This window comes from Ceratotherium simum, chromosome 32, assembly GCF_057802395.1.
Source record: "Ceratotherium simum simum isolate JZ-2026a chromosome 32, ASM5780239v1, whole genome shotgun sequence".
Classification (NCBI taxonomy): domain Eukaryota; kingdom Metazoa; phylum Chordata; class Mammalia; order Perissodactyla; family Rhinocerotidae; genus Ceratotherium; species Ceratotherium simum.
The window spans coordinates 4214726-4240000 of record NC_141931.1 but is presented as its reverse complement, the minus strand read 5'-3'; the positions used below and the strand labels follow the sequence as shown (position 1 = coordinate 4240000).

Genomic DNA, 25275 nt, shown 5'->3' with positions numbered 1-25275 from the left:
ATATATGTTATGAACACCATCAAAACAATTTAAAAGTCTTCATCTTTACCTGAGGCTGGAAGGACGCCATTCACCCCAATTCCAAGCACCACATCATCCTTCATCTTGAATCCCATCAGTTGTTCTGATGTCACCAAAGCAGAAGCAGCAAATTGAGCACTAGCAGAATCCAAAGTCTTGGAAACAAAACCCTAAAACGAAAATACAAAACAAATCTAATCAGCATCACTTATTTAATATTAATATTAAATTAATATTAAAGCTACACAGGTATACCAAAATCATTCTGAATTAAATGAAAGTGGCAAACCACTGAAATATCTTCATCTCTTTTGACAGTCAGAAATTTGAGGAATGTTCAAGTAATCTTATAACTCAATGACTAAGAATTTTGATCTTCATATGTGACAATATATAATATGGACAAGTCAATTACCAAAATAAACCTTGTATAATGTGGAAATAGTAAACCTCCAACACAAAGTGTTGAGCAAGAAATATGCTAGAGAAACATTTCAGTGTTTTGCAAATACATGTAATGAATAAATGTGTGTGTAAATTTCTTTCGCCTGACTTACATATATATATACACAAATAGCCAAAGGCACCTTTAGGATAGTAAAATAACTATCCCTTTAGAATGGAAGTAACAAAATATCATATCATAACCTAGCCTAGAAATTAAGAGGCCCCTTGAATTTTTTAAATGAATTTTTCCTCCAAGATGCTTAGAGACTCAAATCTCAGTCTTGAAGCCTTAAATGTGTTTAAATGGCAAACATTTATCATGCTTTAGGTTTAAAAGTGATTTCTTTTAATAGTAAAAGAGGTTATTTTAGTATGATAATTTTAATCAATTTTAATAATAATTAAAATACCCATGATAATGAGCTGAGTAAGGTTATATATTAAAGAGGTACATTCACAGACTACAGGTCAGACTTGAAGACAGGGTCTCCATTTCACTTAACTAGGCTTTTAAGTTTTACTTTTTAAAATAGGGAGCAGAGGCAACAGCTTCCATACTCACCTGTAATGTTCTTTCTAAACCCTGTATAGAATGGCTATGATGTAGATTCAGGCGAAAGCCACTTTTCTGCTGGTTAGATGCAAGGTTCTATGACAACAGTTGGTAATTAGAGATGAACTCTGGTGGGAAACAATGAGGGATAATCATAAGACAGACAAATCCCTCACCTGTGAAGTGTTGGTGGAGGAATTACTATTTGCTTGCTGTTGCTGAATTTGTGCAAGCTGCTGTTTCTGCATTAATGCCAGTTGCTGTTGATGTTGCTGGTATTGTTCGGCTGTAAATGCTGAACATAAAATGAAGGAACATTTTACAAAAATGTACAGAAATCACATACATCTTACAATACTAAAACAAATTTCAGCATTAAAAAAAAAAATCTATGCAAAATTCACGATCCTGCTAAAGATTACTTCCAATTGAAAATTTCAGCATTTTTACAACCACATTTAACAACAGTGGCATGAGTTTAAAGAAAAGCAAAATTAAACTTCCTGAGTCAAACACAGGAAAGAGAACTGCTCACTTGCCAAGTTTCAGAAGCATTATTTTTGTAAGCTGTGACACTTGTGCTAGACAGTGTAAAAAGGTAATATCAGCTTTTTTAATCCACATATTTGGAATTGAACTTTGCACTGAGCTTGAGAAGAAATCTGATCATTACCATTTGGTTTCTAGTTTACTAATATTGCTGTGCCAATGCATTCTGTTCTGTGTATAAATACTAACCGTTCCATATATTTTTAATTTCAGTCATTACAAACATTCTCTCTATATGAAATAAGGTTGTTGGTTTATTACTTTTTTTTTTTTTTTTTTTAAAAAAAAGATCCCACCCTTTAAGTTTAACAGGAAGAAAAGAGGCTCCAAATGTTAAGGTTAATTAATCTTCCCCACCCAATTAACCCACCTGGAAAAAATCCAGTCAATAAGAACGGAGTTGTTTATGTTGATTTACTGTACAGAATGATGTCTGAGGAAAGACACTGTGTTATGCTACTTATGTTTGTCTATGGAGAGCTCAGTTCTAAAAAAAACAAACAAAAAAATGTTCATTTATTACCCCCCAAAAAAGTGTGTGCAGTTTTTAAAAAGGAAACCTTTTTCTTTTTGCCAATTAAAAAAAGGGAAAAAAAAGGTACATACAATCACAACGTCTCACTTTAAAGGCTTCTTTAAGAAGCCTGTGATGTTTGGGTAAGAATTATTTCAAAACAAAAAAAAGAGTTATCATGCATCCCTGGGTACTAGGGAATCTATAAATCATGCAAATTTCCTCAATCTTAGTTTAATTTGTTCAAAATACTGTCACCTAAGTTGTTATCTTTAACTGCATTTTGATAATTTAAGTTAGAATATCACTTCATCAAGTTTTATAATTTCCACTTATAAGTCATGAAGAATCTTTATCTCCCAGGATACAGCTTCTATCTAGTACAACTTCAAAATGTTTCAGCAGAAATTCTACTGTATTTTGAATGGATCAGAAAACCATGAAATACTAGTCAAGAAAACTTCAGGAGTTATTAGTGTCTACACAGGCTCTTATACTTGAGCTAAAACGAAGTTCTTGGGCTACAAGGGCAAAAAAATAATTTCTTGTTGGAAAAATTCTACTACTGATTTTCTTATTTTGTGTGTTATAAATCTGTTTAGTTGCTATCTGTCCTTTGATGAGTTTTTCCTACGATGATTGTAAATCCTCAGATCTGAATTCTACAAGAAGACTCCTACTGATAACAGGATGATCTCTAAATATTGACAAAAGGTAACTGTCAACATGACCATTTCCATCCAACAGAAATGTGTTGAATCAGACCTTGAAGAAAAACTACAAAAATTAATGCTGCCCTAAAAGAATGTTTATAATTAACATAATATTTATCTTTATGCTTAAAAAATCCATAAAAAACAACTGTTTAAACCTAAAGATTCAAAACTTATTAGATAGTTTTGCTAATGTTTTTGAGATTTACACTTTAATTTCCTAAGTTTGAGTGAGTTGTCTAAGTCTTAAATTTCCTAGTAGGGGATGATAAGTAAATTTTTTAAAAAAGGATCATTTCTGGAAAGTCAGGTCATTACATATCTAGAAAAATAATAATTTAGCATTCACTGAAGACCTATATACAAAACTCCACTTACAGGCATGAAAATATTCTTTTGTAGAACTTTGCTGGTGTGTTTTATAAAAAATTTAGCAATAATAAACCGGAAATCAATTTGAATAAAGGTTCCAAATATTTTTGCCCTATTTAAATCAACATTTTAATCCTTGGTCTCTGAGGGTCTTGTGAATTTCACTTTTTAACAAATGTTAACTTCCTCCTAATACAGATTTAGAAATAAAAATGCAACCAAAATTTTAGAACACTAACACTCATCAATATTTTAAAGTTGGTTTTTTGTTTTTTTTTTTGTTTTTGGCTGAGGAAGATTGGCCTTGAGCTAACATTTGTGCCCATCTTCCTCTACTTTATATATGGGATGCCTGCCACAGCATGGCTTGATAAGTGGTGCGTAGGTCCGCACCTGGGATCTGAACCTGTGAACCCTGGGCCACTGAAGCCAAGCACGCAAACTTAACCACTATGCCACCGGGCTGGCCCCATCCTCAAGATTTTAGATTACCATGTTAGCCTATTTCTTACATAGCTCTATACTCTAGAGTCTAGTTACGAAATTTTCCCGGGACATTTTTGATAAATGATCTAGAAGACATGTACGGAGGAACAGATAAGCTGGAAGTGATAGTAATAAAAACCATGGGTCTAGGAGCCAAGAGATCATGATTTTTTTAGTTCTCAGCTCTATCATAACTACCTGAGTATATCTGGGCAAGTTACTTAACCTTTTGGGGCTCAGTATGTTCAGCTAAAATATGAAAGAGATTAAATTAGGTGATCATTAAAGTCCTTTTCAGCCATGAGATGCTAAGATTTTATATTTCTTCTGAGAAATAAAATTCCAATCCAAAAGGCTGTATGAATAAATAGGAAAGACTGGACAGAGGTAAGGTAGTAAATTTGGGCAAATACAATCTGAACTGGGCATTACATTATTATTTATATGGAAAACCAAGAAGACCTTGGACACTATTATAATTTAAAGTCTAACCAAATGCTAAGTGGAAATAAACAAAAATGATCATATTTCCCTAAATCTCTATCAAGGTAGAAAGTTTTTAGGTTGTATGTCTACTTCCAGATATAGCATGGCAGTCAAGTTTGCAATTCACAGAAACATGGACAAGATGGTTTTGTGAACAGAGTACCAAACCTCTGTCCAAAATATGAAAATCAGAATCATTTCACAGAACCAAAAAATTTTAGATCAGGAGGGATTCTTGGTGATCTCCTCCTACAACCTCATACTAGAGATGAAGAAACTTTCGTCTAAGGTCACAAAGATATTTAGTAGTGGAAGGAGGGAAAAAAAAACCCACCCTGAAACCAATGACATTTTAAATATTAAAAAGAAATAGACAAAAGTTTGTTTTAGATTTAATATTATTTATAAGAAATAATCCAACTTTTTATATACCAACAGTGTGAATCAAGTGCTTTAAAAAAAATCACATACATAGAGCACCTGGCCAACAGGAGCCTAGGGAGGGGAGAGGAGTCACATGAGAGACATGATTAAAAGCTGAGAACAGGGAAGGAGCATGACAGGATGTCACATATTTGAAGGACACTGTGATGTTGGAGAGCAAGGCCACTTCCTCAGTATGCTTCCAAAGACAAAATGGGAACCTGCAGATTTAAACGGGAAGGAGGCAGCTTTGGTTCAATATATGGACAAACTTTCTAAACAAGATTCTCAACTGCAGAATAACCAGATCTAGAAAGCTGTTGAGTTTGCCCTCTCTAGAAGCATCCACGCAGAGATCAAAAAATACTGTTGTTTTAGTATCTTCTAACAATTTCTCGGATAGGAATTGAGATGACATAATCTAAGGTTTTACGAGTCCACTTCTTATGCAGGGAAACTATCGTGCAGTACCCCAGCACCTGGAAGGGCCTACGGGTCAGGATGCTGCCCTGTAGGTCACATTCCTGTAACTGGAGCAGACCAATGATCAAGGAAGTGGGGGTGAGGAGGGTGACAGACAGGTACTTAGGAAAAATAAACAATTTGAAAATTCAGTTTGAGAAGATGGATTCTAGATTACCAAAATATATATTTTGTTTTTAAAAAAAACCCAACAGGGCCGGCCCTGTGGCTTGGTGGTTAAGTGCGCGCGCTGCAATGCTGGTGGCCCGGGTTCAGATCCCGGGTGCGCATCGAGGCACCACTTCTCCGTCCATCCTGAGGCCGAGTCCCACATACAGCAACTAGAAGGATGTGCAGCTATGACATACAACTATCTACTGGGGCTTTGGGGGGAAAAAATAAAATAAATAAAATCTTAAAAAAAAAAAAAAAACCCAACAAACCCAAAACCTATTTTAAAAGACACCCCTCAATTAGAAATTTCTTTGAGCAGTAGACAGGCAGAAAGTTATTTTAATGAAGGAAAAAAGGTAACTTTAAAGAAATAAATATGAAATGAAATGACTCCATACAGTATTAAAGTATGATCCTCTAATCAGTAAGCTTGAATTGAGTTTTGAGGTTCATGAGCACCTATCCGTCATCCAGAAATGCAATCTGAAAACAAAAGTTTGTTGTGACTCATGTGATGGCAAAACATGACCAAACCTGAATTCATTTGGCTGCAAATGACTTAACACGCGATTATTTGTGGTCAGATATTCCACTTAGTGTGAATATGCTTGTATTTCACTACACAACTGTAGAACTAGTCATGTATTTTACTATGGGTGCCACTCCAGCCTCTGCAAAGGATATACTGCTGAATCTTGAAAAACATTCAGATAAGGATTAAGGTCCTAAAGACTTACAAAATCTAACAATGAAAATATTCAGTGCTTAAATCTAGAGTCCCTTTGCTATAGGTTAAGATTAAAATTTGATGTTACAAACTGAAGTAAATTGTACTAAGTAAGCTACAGATATTGAGACTTAATACATATAATTCTAGCTGCTATTTCCTATTCACTTAGGAAAATAAACCAAATCTTTAGCGCAGATATGTGAGCTTAGAAAAATGACTTAGAATGCTGATGAAATTTCATTGGGAACTAGGAATTCAAATCCTGAACATAATGGTGGTTTTAAAATCACTTTTCTGTTTTTGGTCTTTCTGAATTATATACAGTCCTTTCAAAGAAAAAAAAAAGTATTAATTATTGTACTAATTAATGGAAAAAAGTATTAATTCTGACATTTGATATCCCCCAAACTCAAAAACTTGCAAATGAATACCTAGTCATTGAATAAATACTAAATTTTCACAGGTGCCTTTATAGATTAAAAAAAATGAGAAAACTGTATTTGGAAACTGTCTAAATCACACATTAACCAAATATTATTAAAAATACACAAATTATCCTTAAGTACTAAAGCCTAGTCCTAGAAATTCTAAATACATATATAGTCAGTCTTCCCAAGTTCCTCAACACTGTCATTCTGCTGTATCGTATCCAGAAGACCAAGCATTCCAGCACCTGACTAACCAGACACCTGATACCTGACTAACCAGGCGATCCCATTGGCCACACAACTACGCAAAATGGCCAAGACTAGAAGCAAACAAAAAAGATTCTGAATAGTTAAAACAGAGGCTACAAAAGCTGGTGTGTTCAAGCTCATGCCCTTTACTAAAAATAATAGGCTCCTGATATCCTCATTTAGAATTTTCTATTTGGAAATGAGAACAAATAAGCCCTTATAGATGATTATTTAGAAAAGGGACAATCAGTTCAGAGGACACCACTATGTCACAGCATAGGTATAAATATTCATTTTTAAAACAATGAGAGAATCATTAAAAATGGCAATCAAAACCCATGCATTTGGCTTAAGCAGCGGGCAAGTATATCAACTGACTTGTAGCTCATACGATGGTTAAGTTCTGAAGTCAGCACAGTAAAAATTAAGCCTTGAAAATTCCTTTAGAGTGTACCATGATGGAGACTCATCTCTTTCCAAAAGCCCAACACAGCCAGTTTTTCCATTGACAGCAGACTCGATCCAAGTTTCTGTGGTTGAGTACCAGAGGAGGTAGTTTGGTTTATATTTGGGGACCACGCTATATGAAAAAAACCTATCCTTAAAACTACAATTACACTGACTGAGATGCTTAAGCTGTGGATGAAGTGGCAATGCAGGCACTGAGGCTGCAAGAGGAACAACAGATTCGCCTCTCCCATTCCCAGAGTGGCCCACTCTGGAGAAGACATCCTTTTAATAGAATTGTATTTAGAATCCTGTATAACATTTGAACTGCTAACTTTTTTTTTCTCCTGGGGCTTACAGTTGAATTCATTTAAGTTAAATGTACATATGACCCCACTGTAATACACTTTATAGAGCATAAAGAGAAAAGCTTTCAGTTTCTGGAATACTCACAAATATAAAAGAATAAAGCATTACCCTATAGCAATCTGTAGGCATCTATTCTCTAGGTAGGCAGGAAGACCTAGTAAACTTAAGGGAAAAATGAAAACAATTGCAACAGAAAAAAAATTGATAAACCCATTTTTTAAAAGTTGTATCACATTTTAGGGGAGAGAAATGATTAAAAAGAAAATTACACAGTTACTAAAGTTTTCTTCAGCTAAACTGTTGGTAATACTACTGTTCAATATTTACCTTTTCATATTCTTTGGCAAACATAAATCAAGTAAGTTTTACAATATCAGTGCTTATGTAAGTAGTACTGCAAAACGATTTATGCAAAAAAAGATCATTATAAGATCCTTATGATAGTTACACAATTCAACTTCTCTATTTTAAGAGGTGGGGAAGATGGGGATTGAGAGAACATGCCAATTTTCTACGAGAAGTCTCAAAAATTTTATACAGCTTAAAAATCTTCATTGGGAAAAACACGTTACAAGTTTATACTTTTAAAATCTCTACACTCACACTATATATACTGCTCTTTCATACTGAAAAATTCTTCATCTTGATTTTTAGAACTATAAAAGCAGAGAGAAACTGACTCTTCATGAGACACACTCTGAAATTAGTGGGATTATATACAACCTGTTAGCCCTCAGAATAATTTAGATTATATTTCTAATTGATTTCTGAAATGTGATTATTCTTACAAGATGAAAGACTTCCATTTCATAGAAGTACTTTTTATTTAACCACAAAGTAAATTAGTTTATGGAACCTTTTCTGGAGGTCTTTAAGAATAAGAAGCATATTTTCGTATTTATTAGAAAGTTTATTTTTTTAATTTTCTAATTTTTATTTATTCATGTTTTTTTGCTGAGAAGATTAGCCCTGAGCTAACATCTGTGCCTATTTTCCTCCACTTTATATGTGGGTCGCTGCCACAGCGTGTCTGACAAGTGGTGTAGGTCCGCACCCAGGATCCAAACCCGTGAACCCAGGCTGCCGAAGTGGAGGGGGCGGAACTTAACCACTACGCCACGAGGCCAGCAGCCTTACCAGATGATTATAGGGGCAGAATAAATAACTTTTTGAAACAGTCCTTTCAAAAATCTATATTTAAATTATCTTTAGAAAAATCTGTAGTAACATAATTTTAACAGTGAATTTCTATAATCTACATGCCTCAAATAACACAAATTTATGCTTTAAAATAGAAAGCAAAAATTTTAGGAATATTTTAAGTAGAGTATTTATTTTAGACACGTTTCACCTTGTAGCCATAATGCTAAAGTAGATGTTATTTGAAAATGTTTCTAAAATTATTAAAATAATCCCTTAACTTAAATACTCTTCTCTGAAATATTAGTTTCTCTTATAAATTGTTCTGAATTACTGTGTCAGCAGATAGGGCTTTGCATATCTATTGACCTGCTGGTCTACTTTTAAGCTAAGTAAAGACTAGATAAGTGTCCAAGCATAAAACAGTAACAATTTATGGTCCATTTTCTTCTCATATCATTTGAAAGATAATTGCTGAATCTTGTGGTTCATGGAGCGAACCCAGGAAACAAATGTCATACATTAAAGAGTAATAAACCATCTTTGTATGTGGGCATGTTTAAATGAAGACACACGTACAAACAGGATTCAAATAAATACTTTAAACCTAGGCTTTTTTTTTCTTTTACTATTTTGAAAGAAAAGAACTTTTAGCTGTAATATAATAGATCACGTATTCAAAAAATTGATGAACCTGACACTTCTGCAGAAATGTACATCGTAACAAATAAACGTACCAAAGTGTGCTGAACCACTGCCACTTTTACTTTGCGTAGAGGTACTGCATGTCTGGGTCCCAGGTTGTGCTGTTCCTGTTCGATTTATACTCCTATACAATTTTCTACAGGAGAGTTCATCATTGTCACTGTCATGCAGGGATGGTGTCCGAGGCCTAAAATGCCGCCATCTACATGATTTGATATTGACTAGTATCTGACTGAGGTCTTTAGAGAAAGATCTGTCCGAGGTATTTGTTTCTGAGGTATTGGCAAACTGACTGACTGGAGAATGCTGTGGTGAGGAAAGCATGTCCAAATCCAGATGGCGAAACACACCGTCATAGTCTGAGTGAGCTCTGTCCAGTAAGACCCTATGGAAAACAAGGCAGGTGTGTAAAACAGCTATTCAAAAACTGTATAAAACTATATAAAAAAGGTTTTTCTTTTTCCTCCCAACTCCCAAAAAGCTATCTCATACTGAATATTTATAAGTTATAAATTTGATTATTTCAGTATTAGGCTAAAATCTCAACTTCTGATAAAGTTTCTTTCTTTTACTTTATAGTGATCCAATTAAAGAACGGAGTACTCCAATTTAAAGAATAAGGTATAGTATTTATTTTACAAATAGCAAGAGTCCTCTAACAGTTCCATGGTTGGTGTACCAGTATAAGTTACTGATATCATATAAGAGTATTTTTCTTTTCAAACTGTTTTTCAATCAAAGATTTTCACCTGTATTACAAAGCACCAAAACACTTTATAAGATGTTGCTAACATACCTGTTCTCTATTTAAGCAAAAACTTCATTTTTAGGGAGGTTGGAGGGGAGTAGGAGAAAAGTAGTAAAAGATATGTGATCCTTAGGGTATTTTATATCATTAAAATTTCTTATAGACAAAATATTGGAGAGCCACTACTCCAGAGGATACATTTTTATGTTATTTATATAAACTTTATAAATGATTCCGTCTTAAATGCAAACACTGATTAATGCGAGTGTTGACTAAAATATAGTCAACATAGAATTTTCACTACTATTGACGTCAATGTAATGATGGGGGAAAAAGCACTAAATAAAATGTATTTTAGTGCCTAGATAATTCCAAGATAACATTTAAGTGATAAAAACTGCAATTAAGATTCAAAAATGAAGAAACATATGTATAAGCCATTAATTTATTATAAGTTATACCTTTGGGTTTCTTCCTGAAAACAGCTTGATATTTCACATTATATATGAATAAATTTTTCTTCAATTTTACGCATTCTGCAATTCCTTCCTGCCCCCCACACAACTTCTCACATAAAGGAATCTAGAGTATGAAGTAGTGCTATCAAGTTTAAACAAAGGAAGAAGACTGATTGGATCCTGACAAACTGGGATATCAAGATCAGATCATGCATGGAAACTCGAGCCTTATCACTGAAGAGTAAAACAACTCAGTATACTAGATATACATTTCTTAGCCTATTTAATCCTTTCCCCCAATATCTCCCAGAACTCTTGACACAATTTTTTTTTTTTTTTTTGCTGAGGAAGATTCGCTCTGAGCTAACATCTGTTGCCAATCTTCCTCTTTTTGTATGTGAGCTGCTGCCACAGCATGGCCACTGACAGACGAGTGGTGTAGGTCCGTGCTGGGAACTGAACCAGGGCCGCTGAAGCGAGTGCGCCAAACTTAACCACTAGGTCACTGGGGCCTGGTGGTTTTTTGTAGTTCCTTTAATCTAACATGATTTATGCAATGATGATTTACACTTGTCTTCATCTGCTGGCTTTTCTCAGAATTCTATCCCTGACAATACAGATATCTGAGGTTTTCAACCTTGGGAAGAAAAGCAGATCCATTAGAGGTCTATTAGTTAAGCATTAAAAGCTATGGTTGTCTAAGAACCAGGTAACAAAGTGACAAAGTATTTCAGTCAAAAAATCAGTGAACAATGCCAAATGGGAAGAAAATGAGCTATTTAGAAGGATTATTTCATTTTAAACTTGAGATTTGACTACCCTACTGTCTAAAATATCCCTATGCCAGGAATACAGAAAATACCTTACCTTCCTCCGCGCCCAACCCGTCTTCGTGCAAATCCAATACACCTTTGGGGTACGGTGAGGGTAGTTAAGCAGTATCTATATCGTACATCCCCTAATCCTCCATCTTTAGGACTAGTCCAAGGCCAGTTGCCAGTCTGGTCTAAGTGAGGCTTAAAAAAAAAAACCAAATTATTTTATTCTGTCAAAGATAAACAGTTTGTTATTTTAAAAGAGAGCCTGAAACTTACAGCATAGTACTGACAGCCTGCCTTCCTACGGAAAGCAAAAGGACCATCGGGGTCATTCTCTTCCTCAGCTTCTGAAGAGCCAGACAAGACCTTTAAATAAAATGAAGTCAGTCAAAACATGTGACTTCCTACATTCCTTCTCTACATTCACAGAGAAACTCTTATACTTACCTGGGAGAGAGGTTCTTCGTCTGAGCTGGGAAAGTCATACTGATTTAAATCTTTAGCATTAAAGACTGGCAGTGCAGCAGGACTCGTCTGTTGAGGAGTAGCAGCAGCAGACGACGGTAAGACTTTGGGCTTCTTTTCATATTTACGTTTAGGTCGGATAAGATCAGCTTTATCTTGCTGTAATAAAGTCATGAATTAATAAAACACTAGTAAAACTCGAAACCATGTTCAACAAATCTGCAGTTTTGGGGAACTTTTAAAAAGTTTACCACTATAATGAAGGCATTCATACTCATAAGAGATACAAGACTCTGATGTTTTGTCATCTTATATTGTAAAGTCTTGGAGGTTGGTCTCTGTGAAAACATGAATATGTTCCTACAGCCTAAATATAATCTCAAAAGTATTTTGTTTCAATTAAAGTAAAAGAAGAGACTAGAATTTCTCTAACTTCTAAAACCCTATATCTGCAATTAGTATTTACTGCTAGTCTTGTATCTTTTTCTTAATTTTCTATGAAAATTCTACAAGAGAATTAAAAAAAAGGGACACCTAATCTTTATTCTAAAGAATTAACAAATCAATATAGGGAAAACAATAATGAAAATGATTTCACATATACACAAAACAAACTTCAGATAATTGTTAACATAGTAGAAAATAAAGCCATAATGCTGAGGTGTATTAAAAATAAATAGTAGTTGGGCCAGCCCCGTGGCTTAGCGGTTAAGTGCGTGCGCTCCGATGCTGGCGGCCCAGGGTTCGGATCCCGGGCGCGCACCGACGCACCGCTTCTCCAGCCATGCTGGGGCTGTGTCCCACATGCAGCAACTGGAAGGATGTGCAGCTATGACATACAACTATCTACTGGGGCTTTGGGGGAAAAATAAATAAAAAAAAAAATAAAAAATTAAAAATAAATAAATAAATAAATAGTAGTAAAGATTTGCTAGCTGAACAATGAAGGCTTTCTGGAGTGGTGAATTTTGAACAGTTTTAGAGCATAATGATATGAAATCATTAAATGAGAAACACAAAGATAAAATACAGATGCAAGAGTGACTGAGCTAATGAATACAGCACATGTTATAAATATGTATCGCAGGTGATAGCGAAGGCTAGGAGAGGTATGAATTTGATGTGGAGGAGGCAATAGTCAAGACAGATTAGAGGCAAAAATGATATTTGTTGGGAAGAAAAAGATCATGGCAAGTATCATGGTTATGTAAATACGCTAAATATTTATATCAAGTTTTAGGGCATTTTGGTTTTTGGGGAAAAGTTAATTAAACATTAAACTAAAAGGTATCTCTCTTTACAATTTCTACTATTGTATCAACAGGCCAGTCTTGAATCAAAAGCTGGTTTTGCAGCATATTTCATGGTAGGGTTTATATGTATTTTTCTTGTTCATTCTAATTCTAATGATGAAATACCACTCCACTATCATTTATTACCTTATTAACTTTAAACTCCTTCACATCCATTGCTTCCTGATGTTTAAATTGACTGCTATTAGTAATAGGGATGATGGGGATGGCATAAGTAGGTTTCATTGGCTGTCTCTGTGCCATAACCTCAGACATGATCTCTCCATTGTAGTCACCCAAATTATACCTGAAATTATAAAAAAGGTTTAAAAAGTTAGTTCTGTACTTATCCTTATGATTATTAATAACTAGATATAGAGATATAATTATAAACACTGATTAGACTTAAGGTAAGATTACAATCAAACTTTGACTATTTGCTGAATGCTTACTAAAATTAAAGATTACATAATTCCTTTTGTTTCCTCCTTTACTTTTTGGCTTATAGCTTTATCTTAAATAAACAGATGACTGTGGGAAAAAAACAAAGGTTCGAATTTTAACTTAGCAATTTTGGTGAAAGATTTGGTGGAGATGTGGCAGTTAATGCCTAAATTGGTGATAAGGAACTTCTGCTAATTTGAACTGCCTGTGCTATAAAACAAATTTTTCTGAAATGAATCATAAGAAATTTAATAGTGGTTTTCTTTGGGGATAGGGACTAGGAAACAGGGGAGTGAGGCTTGAAGTTTTCATTGTGTACTGTGCTGAATGGTTATGTGAGTGTTAAGATTCTGGGCCTTTTCCCTTCCCTTCTTTATATTTCTCTGTTAAAAAATCCAGTATGCGTTAAAAAAAAATTCAGTACCATCTAGTGAATAAAACACAAACTTTAGAATTGACAAATGTTCTCTCCCCACTGTCCTGCACACAACTCAAATAAAGACAAAAGAATAAGATTTCAAAATGGAAATACCCGGCATATTGAACCCAGTTACTTTTAAAGAAAATAAAGAGAGGAGCACATGTAAAAGTATACAAGGTATATCATACTACATACTTAAATAGTCTCTAATTATTATTAAACGAAGATATTTCTGGAGTTACAGATAATTGCTTATGAAATAAATTAACTCAATATACAAAATGCTAATGGTACCATATTTCCAAACGCTATTAAAATAAACTTTACCTCTTTTCCATAATTTCCAGTGTTAAGTGCAATAGCTCCCTTTTACTCTTTTCCCTTCTTTTTATCATCTCTAGAATAGTAACAGCCCGACTTAGATCTCGACGCAGCTTAAGCATTTTTTCATAAGAGGCTTCATCATTTTTGCGATTCTGCAAATATGAAGTTGCTTGTTTAATATCAATAAGCACTTCTAACTAGTGGCATTCTAAACATAGCTGTTGATATATAAGAATATATATATTTGAAGGATTAGATTAGAATTTAAAGATACCAAAAGGGAGCATGGATCACCAGGAAATCAATTTTGGATGATTTTTAAATGGATTAACATTAAAATGTCATTAACAGCTCCATAATGAATCTTAACGTTGACTCATTCTAAATTAATATTCTTCATTATATTGTATAAAAATCTATTTAAAACACAAATTAAAACAGCCTTCAGATACTGACATATTGATACCTACAAATAATTTTTCTTACATCAAAAAGAATTACAAAAAAATTTTCCTAAATTCACTTACTTTTCGAGTCTGCATTTTTTCAGTACGTCTTCTAAAAGCCACATAAGGATCATTTGTGCTGGAACCATCTCGTTTCTCTTGTTTTACTGATGGGATAAGAGATGGCCCTCGACAGTTTTTTCTCTTTTTAATCCAGTATTCATAAACTTCTCTAATTAATTCATCGTCTTCTTTTAGCAGTAGTTTGGCTTCCTGCAGACTGACTGGCTAAATGTAAAATCGATATGTCATTTTCATATAATACATATATAAGGTTCAAAAGTACTTGTGAATTTAAATGACAATAATCAAAATAACAGTAATAATAATAGCAAACGTGGAGTACCTTATACATGTCAGTCATTGAGCTAGGTGCTTTATATACGTTATTTTATTTAATTTTCACAACAATCCTATGATGTTTACCACCTCTATTTTACAGATGGGGAAATTGAGGCACAGAGAAATTTAAACAGATTGGTCAAGATTACAGAGGTTAGTAATGGGCAGAGATGGGATATGAATTCATGCTTATTAACTCTAGAGCCTGCTCACTTACCCCCTCCCCAACATTATACTGTTTCCACATAAATATAAATGTTTACATAGATATATACACACACACACTTGTTACATACACAGCGAAGTTGTACCTGCTGACCACTGCCTTTCTCTAGACGGTCAATCATCTCCTCAAATTGCAATGGGCAGATGTCCATTTTCTTTTTCAGTTTATTCACAAATACTTCATCTTCAGAATCCAAATCATAATCAGGCTGTTCAGCATCCAAACTAAAAGCTGACAGAAGAAACCATAAGCAATCATTTACTGTGTGGATCCACTGACAAAAACCTCTCACAGATGTCTAGATAAAAACAAGACCAAGATTTTCTAAACAAATAAGAAAGATCTTTCTGGATTTTGTTTTCAGACTCACAATCTAAGCTTACAGATACACTTCCCACATTTAAAGTTTAAGAAAGGAGGTTATCTTTACTATTAATATAGATACAAGTGATAAAACACAATGGATGTAACCCTTTTCCCCCACCAACAAAGGCAAATAAACTGGAAGCCCCTTATGAAGAACATAAAGAGATTATTAAAGGTATTGGGTTGAACTATATGAAAGTTCTGTAGCTCAAAAACGATAAAATATCAGCAATTGCATATGGTTTGACATAATATAAAAAGATAAAGCCTTTAAATAAGATTGTTTCTAGAACATTTAAGTGCTATTTTATAGATTATTTAACTACTTTACCAAAAGCTGAGGGAGTGGTATTTAAAGCTGAAGTGTTAGATGCCACTGCCAGTAACAGTAACAGCTGTCACTCGTGTGAGTGCATTCCTGCTAAGGAGGTTTGTTCCCTCATGGGAATCAATGTCATGGTGATAGAAATGTGAGGTATTGGTTATACTTGTCAAAATTTGAAAAAAGGGCAAGAACCATTGCTCTATACTATATTATCAAATGTCATTCAATTTCTTATCAAAATTAAACTAGATTGATATTAATATAAATATTAAGTAGCCTGACATCAAAATTTGTCTCACATCTTTCCCTTGCCTAATTCCTCCTACTAACTTCCCATTATCATAGAATCCAAATCCTTAGACTTGTATGAGGCCCTTTTGGACTTTGCCTCCCCAGTCTCATTAGCACTTTGACTCAGCAATCCCAAATGTCACACAGCATGCTGTTTCATGTCTTCAGGCCTTTACATTAGCTATTTTCTGCCTGCCCACCTAGCAAATGACTGTCCAATCTTTTAAAAACCCAACCTGACATCAACTCCTGTGGAATCCTTTCTTGACTGCCTCCAACCCAATAAGTGGTTCCTAACCACCTTTATCTTTTTTAGAAGCTATGAACCCTCTCCACAAAAAAACAGACTGTGTTAACATACAACATTCTGCATAAATTTACAAGCAAGTCAAATATCCCTAAAAGCTTGTGGCACCAAGGTTAAAAATTCCTGTTCTAGATCACTCCCCTTCTTTTGTACTATTTTCTACACATACTCCATAATCTACTTATACAGCATTAGAATACGACTAATCCCCTTTGAGAAGCATTGTGTCTTCTTATTTATCTCTGTACCTTATCTATCTCTAGTGCAGAGAGAGTAAACGTTCATCTTGTATGCTAACTCTGCTTGTAGTACTTTACTGAAAAGCATTCTGATATTGCCTCTATTCAAGTGGGGGGAAAAAACCTGAAAAACTCTGCAGTCATCCTTTAGTGATGTCTATGACAGGTACAAGAGGAGATCATTTGCTTGTCCCAAATCTGACATCCCTGCTTCAAGTTTAACATAGTATCTGGACCAGAGGAATCCAATAAATACTTGTAGAATTGAATATATCATACCATTACGTTTAATTTTCCACTTTGACCCACATCACACTTCTATAATATTCCTAATTAAAATAAATATTTAGACTCCTTCATAAAAATCTCTGTATGTTAACATCTCTGCATTCATGTTTCTTACAACCATAGGCCCTCTAATGATTTTCCATGCTCTAAATCTGTTACTGCTATGTAAACAGAACTTTTAGAGATCTCAAAGTAGATTAAAACTCTAACTGTTGGATTAAAAACACGTTTTTTGTCCCCAACTAAAATAATCTATATCTGTGTTTTCAGCAGGATAACCACTAGTCACATATGGCTAATTAAATTTTTAATTAAATTAAATAAAAAAAAAAAGTAAGTAACTCAATCACATTAGCCACATTTCAAGTGTTAAATAGCACATGTGGCTAGTAGCTAGTGCTGTACCAGACAGCAGAGATTACAGAACATTTCTATCACCATTGAAGGTTCTATTAAAGAAGGGTGATCCAGATAATCCAGAAAGCCAAACTGATAAGGACCAACTAGCAGTATTCTGCCTTCTTAAGGGTATATTTTATATATTTTTAGGGTCTCATTTATACATTACTTTGGCATCCTCCACTATAAAATTAATTTTTTTTAGATCAAATCACATTTACAAAGCTTAATTATTCATAAAAACTAAACAAGCTCGCCTAATATCACCTTACTTTCGCATTATCAAAATACATTTGACATACCTCTGGCATACATTATATCATCAATGACAAGTCACATCCAACATATTAGGGAATGGAATCAAGACTGGAAAGGAAGATTCCTATCCTAGGGAGCTCAGTGAGCGTTAACCAGTGAGGTTAACGAGTATTTGAGAGTCAGACTGCTCTTACCTCTGCAAGAAGCTTTTCTTTTAGTTGGTGCAAACACATCTAAGATCTTAAAATATAAGGAGAACCAAATCTTGTTCAGATATAAAATATTAAAGCCCTAGAGAAAAGCTAACACATAAAAACTCACTTTAGGATTTCATTTGACCAAAAAAACTAGAGCCAATGATTAAAGTGTAATTTAGCTTCAGCCAAACCTGAACTTCCAACTGACAGCTCAATAGCAACTGATAAAGATGTAAAATATTTATCATGGTCCTAGAAACAGGAGTATCTTCATATTTGCTGGGCCATGTTATTGAATGTGTTCCAAGTAGAAACTAGGGTCTAAAGAGTAACAGGCAAATGGGTCACCTCTTCTAATTAAGTTCTGCCAATTAAAAAGAGACCTGCTAGCCAATAATTGTTAAATAATGGAAGCTATACTGTGGAAGCTGACTCCTCTAAAAATATCCTGATAGGCGGGCCGGCCCCATGGCGTAGCGGGTAAGTGCGCGCGTGCTCCGCTGCTGGCGGGCCGGCCCCGGATCCCGGGTGTGCACCGATGCACCGCTTGTCAGGCCATGCTGCGGCAGCGTCCCATATAAAGTGGAGGAAGATGGGCACAGATGTTAGCCCAGGGCCAGTCTTCCTCAGCAAACAAAAGAGGAGGATTGGCATGGATATTAGCTCAGGGCTGATCTTTCTCACAAAAAAATAAAAAAATAATAAATAAATAAAAATATCTTGATAGGGATAAACCTAGATACATGTATGGTTACACAAAATATAGTATAATATACAGATGAAGGAGAAAATGCTATAGAAAATAAATCTAAGCAAAAAGAACACAATAGTACATATAAATTGATTAGACTACTTTTATTTTATTTTATTTTTATTTATTTATTTTTTTGGTGAGGAAGATTAGCCCTGAGCTAACATCTGATGCCAATCCTCCTCTTTTTGCTGAGGAAGATTGGCCCTGGGCTAACAACCACGCCCGTCTTCCTCTACTTTATATGTGGGACACCTGCCACAGCGTGGCTTGATAAGCAATGCACATATCCGCGCCCGGGATCCGAATCTGTGAACCCTGGGCCACAGAAGCGGAGCACAAGAACTTAACCACTCTGCCACCAGGCTGGCCCTAGACTACTTTTAAAGGAGACACAGGGCTGGCCTGGTGGCTTAGCGGTTAAGTGCGCGTGCTCCGCTACTGGCGGCCCGGGTTCGGATCCCGGGCGCGCACCGACACACCGCTTCTCCGGCCATCCTGAGGCCACGTCCCACATACAGCAACTAGAAGGATGTGCAACTATGACATGCAACTATATACTGGGGGGCTTTGGGGAAGAAAAGAAAAGGAGGAGGATCGGCAATGGATGTTAGCCCAGAGCTGGTCTTCCTCAGCAAAAAGGGGAGGATTAGCACGGATGTTAGCTCCGGACTGATCTCCCTAACAAAAAAAATAAATAAATAAAAAATAAAGGAGATACAAAGTGGTACAAACCATAGTACTTGCCCTCTTACTTAAGAGTAAAGTAATCAAGATGAAATATATATAAATGTCTATGTAACAAAAGTTATATTATGGCACAGACTAAGTGCATGGGTGCTTATGTCCATAACTCCAAATAGCATTTTAAAAATACAGGAAGCAAATAGTTAAAGGATATTTGGGTCCATGAAATGGCACAAAATGTGGATTAGGAACAGAATGTAATCCCTGTTGAAAAGAAGGCACACTATTCAAGGCTGAGGGAAGTTTCTCAGACCAGGAATGGTAAATAGTTTCAACTCAAGGACTAACTTGCAATGATCGGTAATATCTACTTGCAAAGCTCCTGAAATAAATTCTGAGCAGCAGCAAACACTTTGGTAATAGTGATATTTACTATGGGGTGGTAGGTATTTGACCTCTTTGCCTTAGACCTAAGAAGACAAAGCTATCTCTGGTTAGCTAGAATATGAAATTCTTCAACTTCTTTAGATGTATAAGCAACAGAGCTTGAAGTCACTTCTAAAATGTACTGGAGGGAGTAAATGGAGAATATCAGATTTGAAAGATTTGAAATCCCATATATGAAATTCTTTGTAGATAAAGTTCTGTGGTTGATGCTATAGATTTTACCTGTCAGAAAGTAGTGGCAGAATAATGGGGAAAGAATGTATGTTGTAGGGGGATGTGGAGGCAGGCAAAGGGAAGGAAAAATGCAATCTTTCAAAATAACGGCATAAAGACAGGATACATCTGTTCTGAGAGGTAATAAAAAAGTAGGTTCTACAAGGATCTATTTTTTTAAAATCTTTTTACTTAGAAATACGTGCAAACTTAATAAAAGTTACAAAATAAAAGTTAGTACAAGGAACACCTGCATCCTTTACCCAGCTTCACCTACTGTTAAAATTTTATTCTGTATGTTTTATGATTTGCATGTGCATGTTCCCTCTGTGTATGCATGTGTGTGTGTGTGTGTATATATATATATATATATATATATATATATATATACACACACACACAATTTTTTTAGCCACTGGAGGGTAAATTACATTCATATTGGTTCTTTACTGCTAAATACTTCAGAGTGTATTTCCTAAGAAGAATAGGGAGATTCTTTAATCACAGTACAGTCATCATCTTCATAAATTATACTCACACAATAACTTCATCTCCTGCCTATATGCCAATTTTGTCTGCTGATCCAATAATTTATAACATTTCCCCCCCCAGCACAGACCAGTCTAGGATCAGGTATTATTTTTGTTGTCTCTTTATTCTCCTTTAATCTGGAACATTTCCACAGCCTTTCTTTGTCTTTTAAGACATTGATATTTTTTGAAGAAACACCCCTCTCCCCAGGACTTGATTAGCAATAGTAATAGTATATTCCTCACTTCGTGTCTATCTGATTTTTTTCCCATTGTGCTTAGATTATACACTCTTAGCTGGCATACTGCACACTCAACCTTCCTAGTCCTGTGCTCAGGTTACCACATCTAGAGGCATACAATGTTCATCTAGAGGCATACAATGTTCATCTATTCCTCATAAGGGATGATAATTTTAATCACCAGTCAAGAAAAAGCCCGATCACTCCACTGTTAAAAACTATTTTTTTCCCTCCCTTGTAACTAATAAGCAGTTTGTGGGGGGAGCTTAAGAACATGCAAATACCCTGCTCCTCATCAAAATTTCCTGTTATATCGAGCACACATTTATGATTCTTGTGTGATCCAATCTTGATCATGGTTGTAGCAAAAATTATTTCCCAACTCCAGCACTCTCTCCACATTGTACCATTTGGCTCTTGGCATTCTACTGTAAAAGCATGAGACTATTCCTCTCTACCATATATCCATCTATCTATTAAATTATCAGTATGGACATACGAATTGCTACTTTTTCAATGGTTTATAATTCATTATTGTACTTAATTATTCTGTTGCTTAAACTGTTCCAGAATTAGCCAGTGGAAACTCCTGCGTCCTTGTGATAGGCCCCTGTCATTTTTTTGGAGTGCTTTATTTCTGGCATAACAAGATACTCTGGATACATCTTGTACCTACTCTGCCCCAGCCCTGGAATTAGCCATTTCTCCATAGATTCTTGGTCCCATTTAGTGGGGAACGCATTAGAGAATAGATGATAGGTGTGCTCATTGCCACTGAATATTTTTGCTTCTTGGCCCTTCCAGCAGGCAGAACTAGAAATACATATATCTATACACAAACATATATACATATACATCAAGACTGCCCTTTCAAAAAAGGTTCCCTTTATCAACAAAACGAAAAGACAGCCTAACAATTGGGAGAAGATATTTGCAAACCATACATCTGATAGGGGCTTAATCTCCAAAATATATAAAGAACTCATGCATCTCAACAACAAAAAAACTAACAACCCAATTAAAAAATGGGTAAAAGACCTGAACAGACATTTCTCCAAAGAAGATATACAGATGGCCAACAGACACATGAAAAGATGTTCAAAATCATTAACTATCAAGGAAATGCAAATCAAAACTACAATGAGATATCACCTCATGCCCGTCAGAATGGCTATAATTAACAAGACAGGAAACAACATATGTTGGAGAGGATGTGGAGAGAAGGGAACTCTCATACACTGCTGGTGGGAGCGCAAACTGGTACAGCCACTATGGAAAACAGTATGGAGATGCCTCAAAAAATCAAGGTTAGAACTTCCATATGATTCAGCTATTCCACTGCTGGGTATTTACCCAAAGAACTCGAAAACACCAATGCGTAAAGATACATGCACCCCTGTGTTCATTGCAGCGTTATGCATAATAGCCAAGACTTGGAAGCAACCTAAGTGCCCATCAAGGGACGAATGGATACAGAAGATGTGGTATATATACACAATGGAATACTACTCAGCCATAAGAAACGATGAGATCCAGCCATTTGTGACAGCATGGATGGACATTGAGGGTATTATGCAAAGTGAAATAAGTCAGAGGGAGAAGGTCAAATACCACATGATTTCCTTCATTAAGTAGTAGATAATAACAACAACAAACAAGCACATAGAGACAGAGATTGGATTGGTGGTTACCAGAGGGGAAAGGGGGAGGGAGGAGGGCGAAAGGGGTAATTCGGTACATGTGTGTGGTGATGGGTTGTAATTAGTATTTGGGTGGTGAACATGATGTAATCTATGCAGAAATAGAAGTATAATGATGTACACCTGAAATTTATACAATGTTATAAACCAATGTTACTGCAACAAACAAAAAATTAAAATAAATAAATAAATAAATAAATAAATAAATAAATAAATAAATAAATAAATAAATAAATAAATAAAAAAAGGTTCCCTTTGAGGATTAACAGGAGAGCCTTGAGACCCAAGTACAAGTGGATGGGGGAGAGAGAATTGTTCTTGTCTATTCTGGTTGGAACTGCTTTGCTCTTTCTTCCAGTATAAATAGGACAGGAGAAGTCCTAGCTATATAATCTAGAAGCCTTACACATCACCAATAAAAACAGAAACAACATTAAGACCCTTTGGATCAGGAGATGTTGAGTACCACTCAATGAAATAGCTTAGAAGGTACCTACAGTCTGTAACTAAAGAAAGGGATAATGGTTTTAACATGGATTTCTTCCTTCAGAGCTCTGACTAAGATAAAAGGAAGAAAATTATGATCTCTTTCCTAAGCCAATTGAAGACAAGAATCAAGTTGGGATTTCCAAACTAATGTTCAATGAAATGTTAACAGAAAACATGTAATGAATACATTTGGAAAATGCTGGGTTAAAAGAAACTTTTTTTTTTAACCACAAGACTCCCAGGGTCTAAAAACACAGTAATATGCATTATGACTCTGGGGGTGGGGAGAGGAATATAATATGCAATAATTCTCAAACATGTTTGATCATTGCTTTTTTGGGGAATACTAATTATCATCTTAAAAACTCCAAGGAACAGTTTGTGTACCATTAGTTTAAGAGCTTTACAAAATAAAATTAGGGGAATTGAAATGAATCAGTCCATATATATAACTGGAGGCAATGTACCCCTCATAAGCAATTTACTGGACCAGCTAGCAGTCAAGACTCAATTTTAACTTTACAGTAATTTACATTATAATTAGCTTTTTCTTATTTATTGTAGTATATTAAAAGCCAATTCCAATTTTTAAAGAATTAACATCAGTTTTACACAATCTCTTCCAAAAACAGAACAAGAGGGAACACCTCCCAACCTGTTTTATGAAGCCAGTATTACTTGGATACCAAAACCAGACAAGATAGAGCACAAAAAAGGACTACCAACCAATATCTTTCATGAACTAAGATGCAAACTCCTCAATAAAATTTTAGGAAATCCCACCATACAACATATGAAAAAATTAATACATCACAGCCAAGTGGGATTTATTCCACGTACACAATGCTGGTTCAATATTTGAAAATCAACCAATGTAACTAATCATATCAATAGGCTAAAGAAAAAAATCACATGATCCTATCAACTGATGCAGAAAAAGCATTTGACAAAATTCAACACCCTTTCATGATAAAAACTCTCGGTACACCAGGAATAGAAGGGAATTTCCTCAATCTCATAAAAAGCAACAACAAAAAAACCCTACAGGTAACATAATACTTAACGGGGAAAGACTGAATTCTTTCCCTCTAAGATCAGGAACAAGGTAAGGATGTCTGTTCTCACCACACTTATTTTAATACAGTATTTAAGTTCTAGCTACTATAATAAGGCAAGAAAGAGAAATTAAAGACATACAGATTAGAAAGGAAAAAATAAAACTGTCTCCATTTGCAGTCCACAATATGATTTTCTGCGTGGAAAATCCCACAGAATCTGCAAACATCTCCTAGAACTAAGTAATTTCAGTTAAGGCCACAGGACATGAGATCAACGCACAATTCACCTGCATTTCTACATACTAACAACGAACAAGTGGAAACAAAAATCAAAAATGCATTACCATTTTCAATGGCTCCAAAGAAAATAAAACACTCAGGTATAAATCTAAGAAAACATGAACAGGATCTATATGATGAAAACTATAAAGTAATTTTTGGTCAAGAAGCAAAAGCAAATCAACGGAGGAGGGACAGCTTTTTCAATAAATGGCGCTGGAGCAACTGGACATCCAGAGCCAAAAACAAAACAAAACAAACAAAAAAACGAACCCTTGACCCTCACACTCAAAATTGATCATACACGTAAATGTAAAATGTAAAACTGTAAAACTTCTAGAACAGAACATAGGAGAAAATCTTTGGAACCCAGAACAAGGCAAGGAGTTCTTAGAGTTGATACCAAAATCATAGTCCATAAGAAGAAAACTGATAAATTGGATCTGATCAAAATTAAAAACTTTCACTCTGTGCAAGACTCTGTGTTAAGAGGATGAAAAGACAAATTACATATGGGAAAAAAGATTTCCAAATCACATACATGACACAGACACTGTGTCTAGAATATATAAACAAAACAAAATCCTCAAAACGCACATGAAAACAAACAATCCAATTAGAAAACGGGCAAAAGACACGCACAATCATTTCACCAAAGAGGATATATAGATGGCAAACACAAGAAAAGACGTTTAACATATTAGCCATTTAGAGAAATAAGAATTTAAAGTTCGATGAGATATCACTGCATACCTATTTCAATGGGTAAAATAAAAAAATAGTGATAACTCCCAATGCTGGCAAGGATATGGGAGGAACAGGATTGCACATACACTGCTGATCATAGTGTAAAATGGTACAGCTACTCTGGGAAATAGTCTGGAAATTCTTATCAAA

At 35.0% G+C, this 25275-nt stretch overlaps 1 protein-coding gene across 5 annotated transcripts in view; it reads right to left on the bottom strand.

The window, feature by feature from the left end:
* Positions 1-25275, bottom strand: part of EPC1 (enhancer of polycomb 1) — a 93603-nt gene that overhangs the window by 2786 nt on the left and 65542 nt on the right. For 2 of the 5 annotated variants that reach the window (XM_087420644.1, XM_087420642.1), the window contains exons 3-13: positions 15383-15543; positions 14766-14972; positions 14242-14390; positions 13197-13356; positions 11740-11916; positions 11569-11658; positions 11342-11490; positions 9301-9653; positions 1198-1316; positions 1031-1117; positions 50-191 (exon numbers count right to left, since the gene is read on the bottom strand). In XM_087420644.1, the coding sequence (XP_087276770.1) occupies positions 50-191; positions 1031-1117; positions 1198-1316; positions 9301-9653; positions 11342-11490; positions 11569-11658; positions 11740-11916; positions 13197-13356; positions 14242-14390; positions 14766-14972; positions 15383-15543 (1794 nt within the window). The remainder of the gene's footprint in view (positions 1-49; positions 192-1030; positions 1118-1197; positions 1317-9300; positions 9654-11341; positions 11491-11568; positions 11659-11739; positions 11917-13196; positions 13357-14241; positions 14391-14765; positions 14973-15382; positions 15544-25275) is intronic. The other 3 variants (XM_004425244.2, XM_087420643.1, XM_004425245.2) reach the window with 3 other exon arrangements.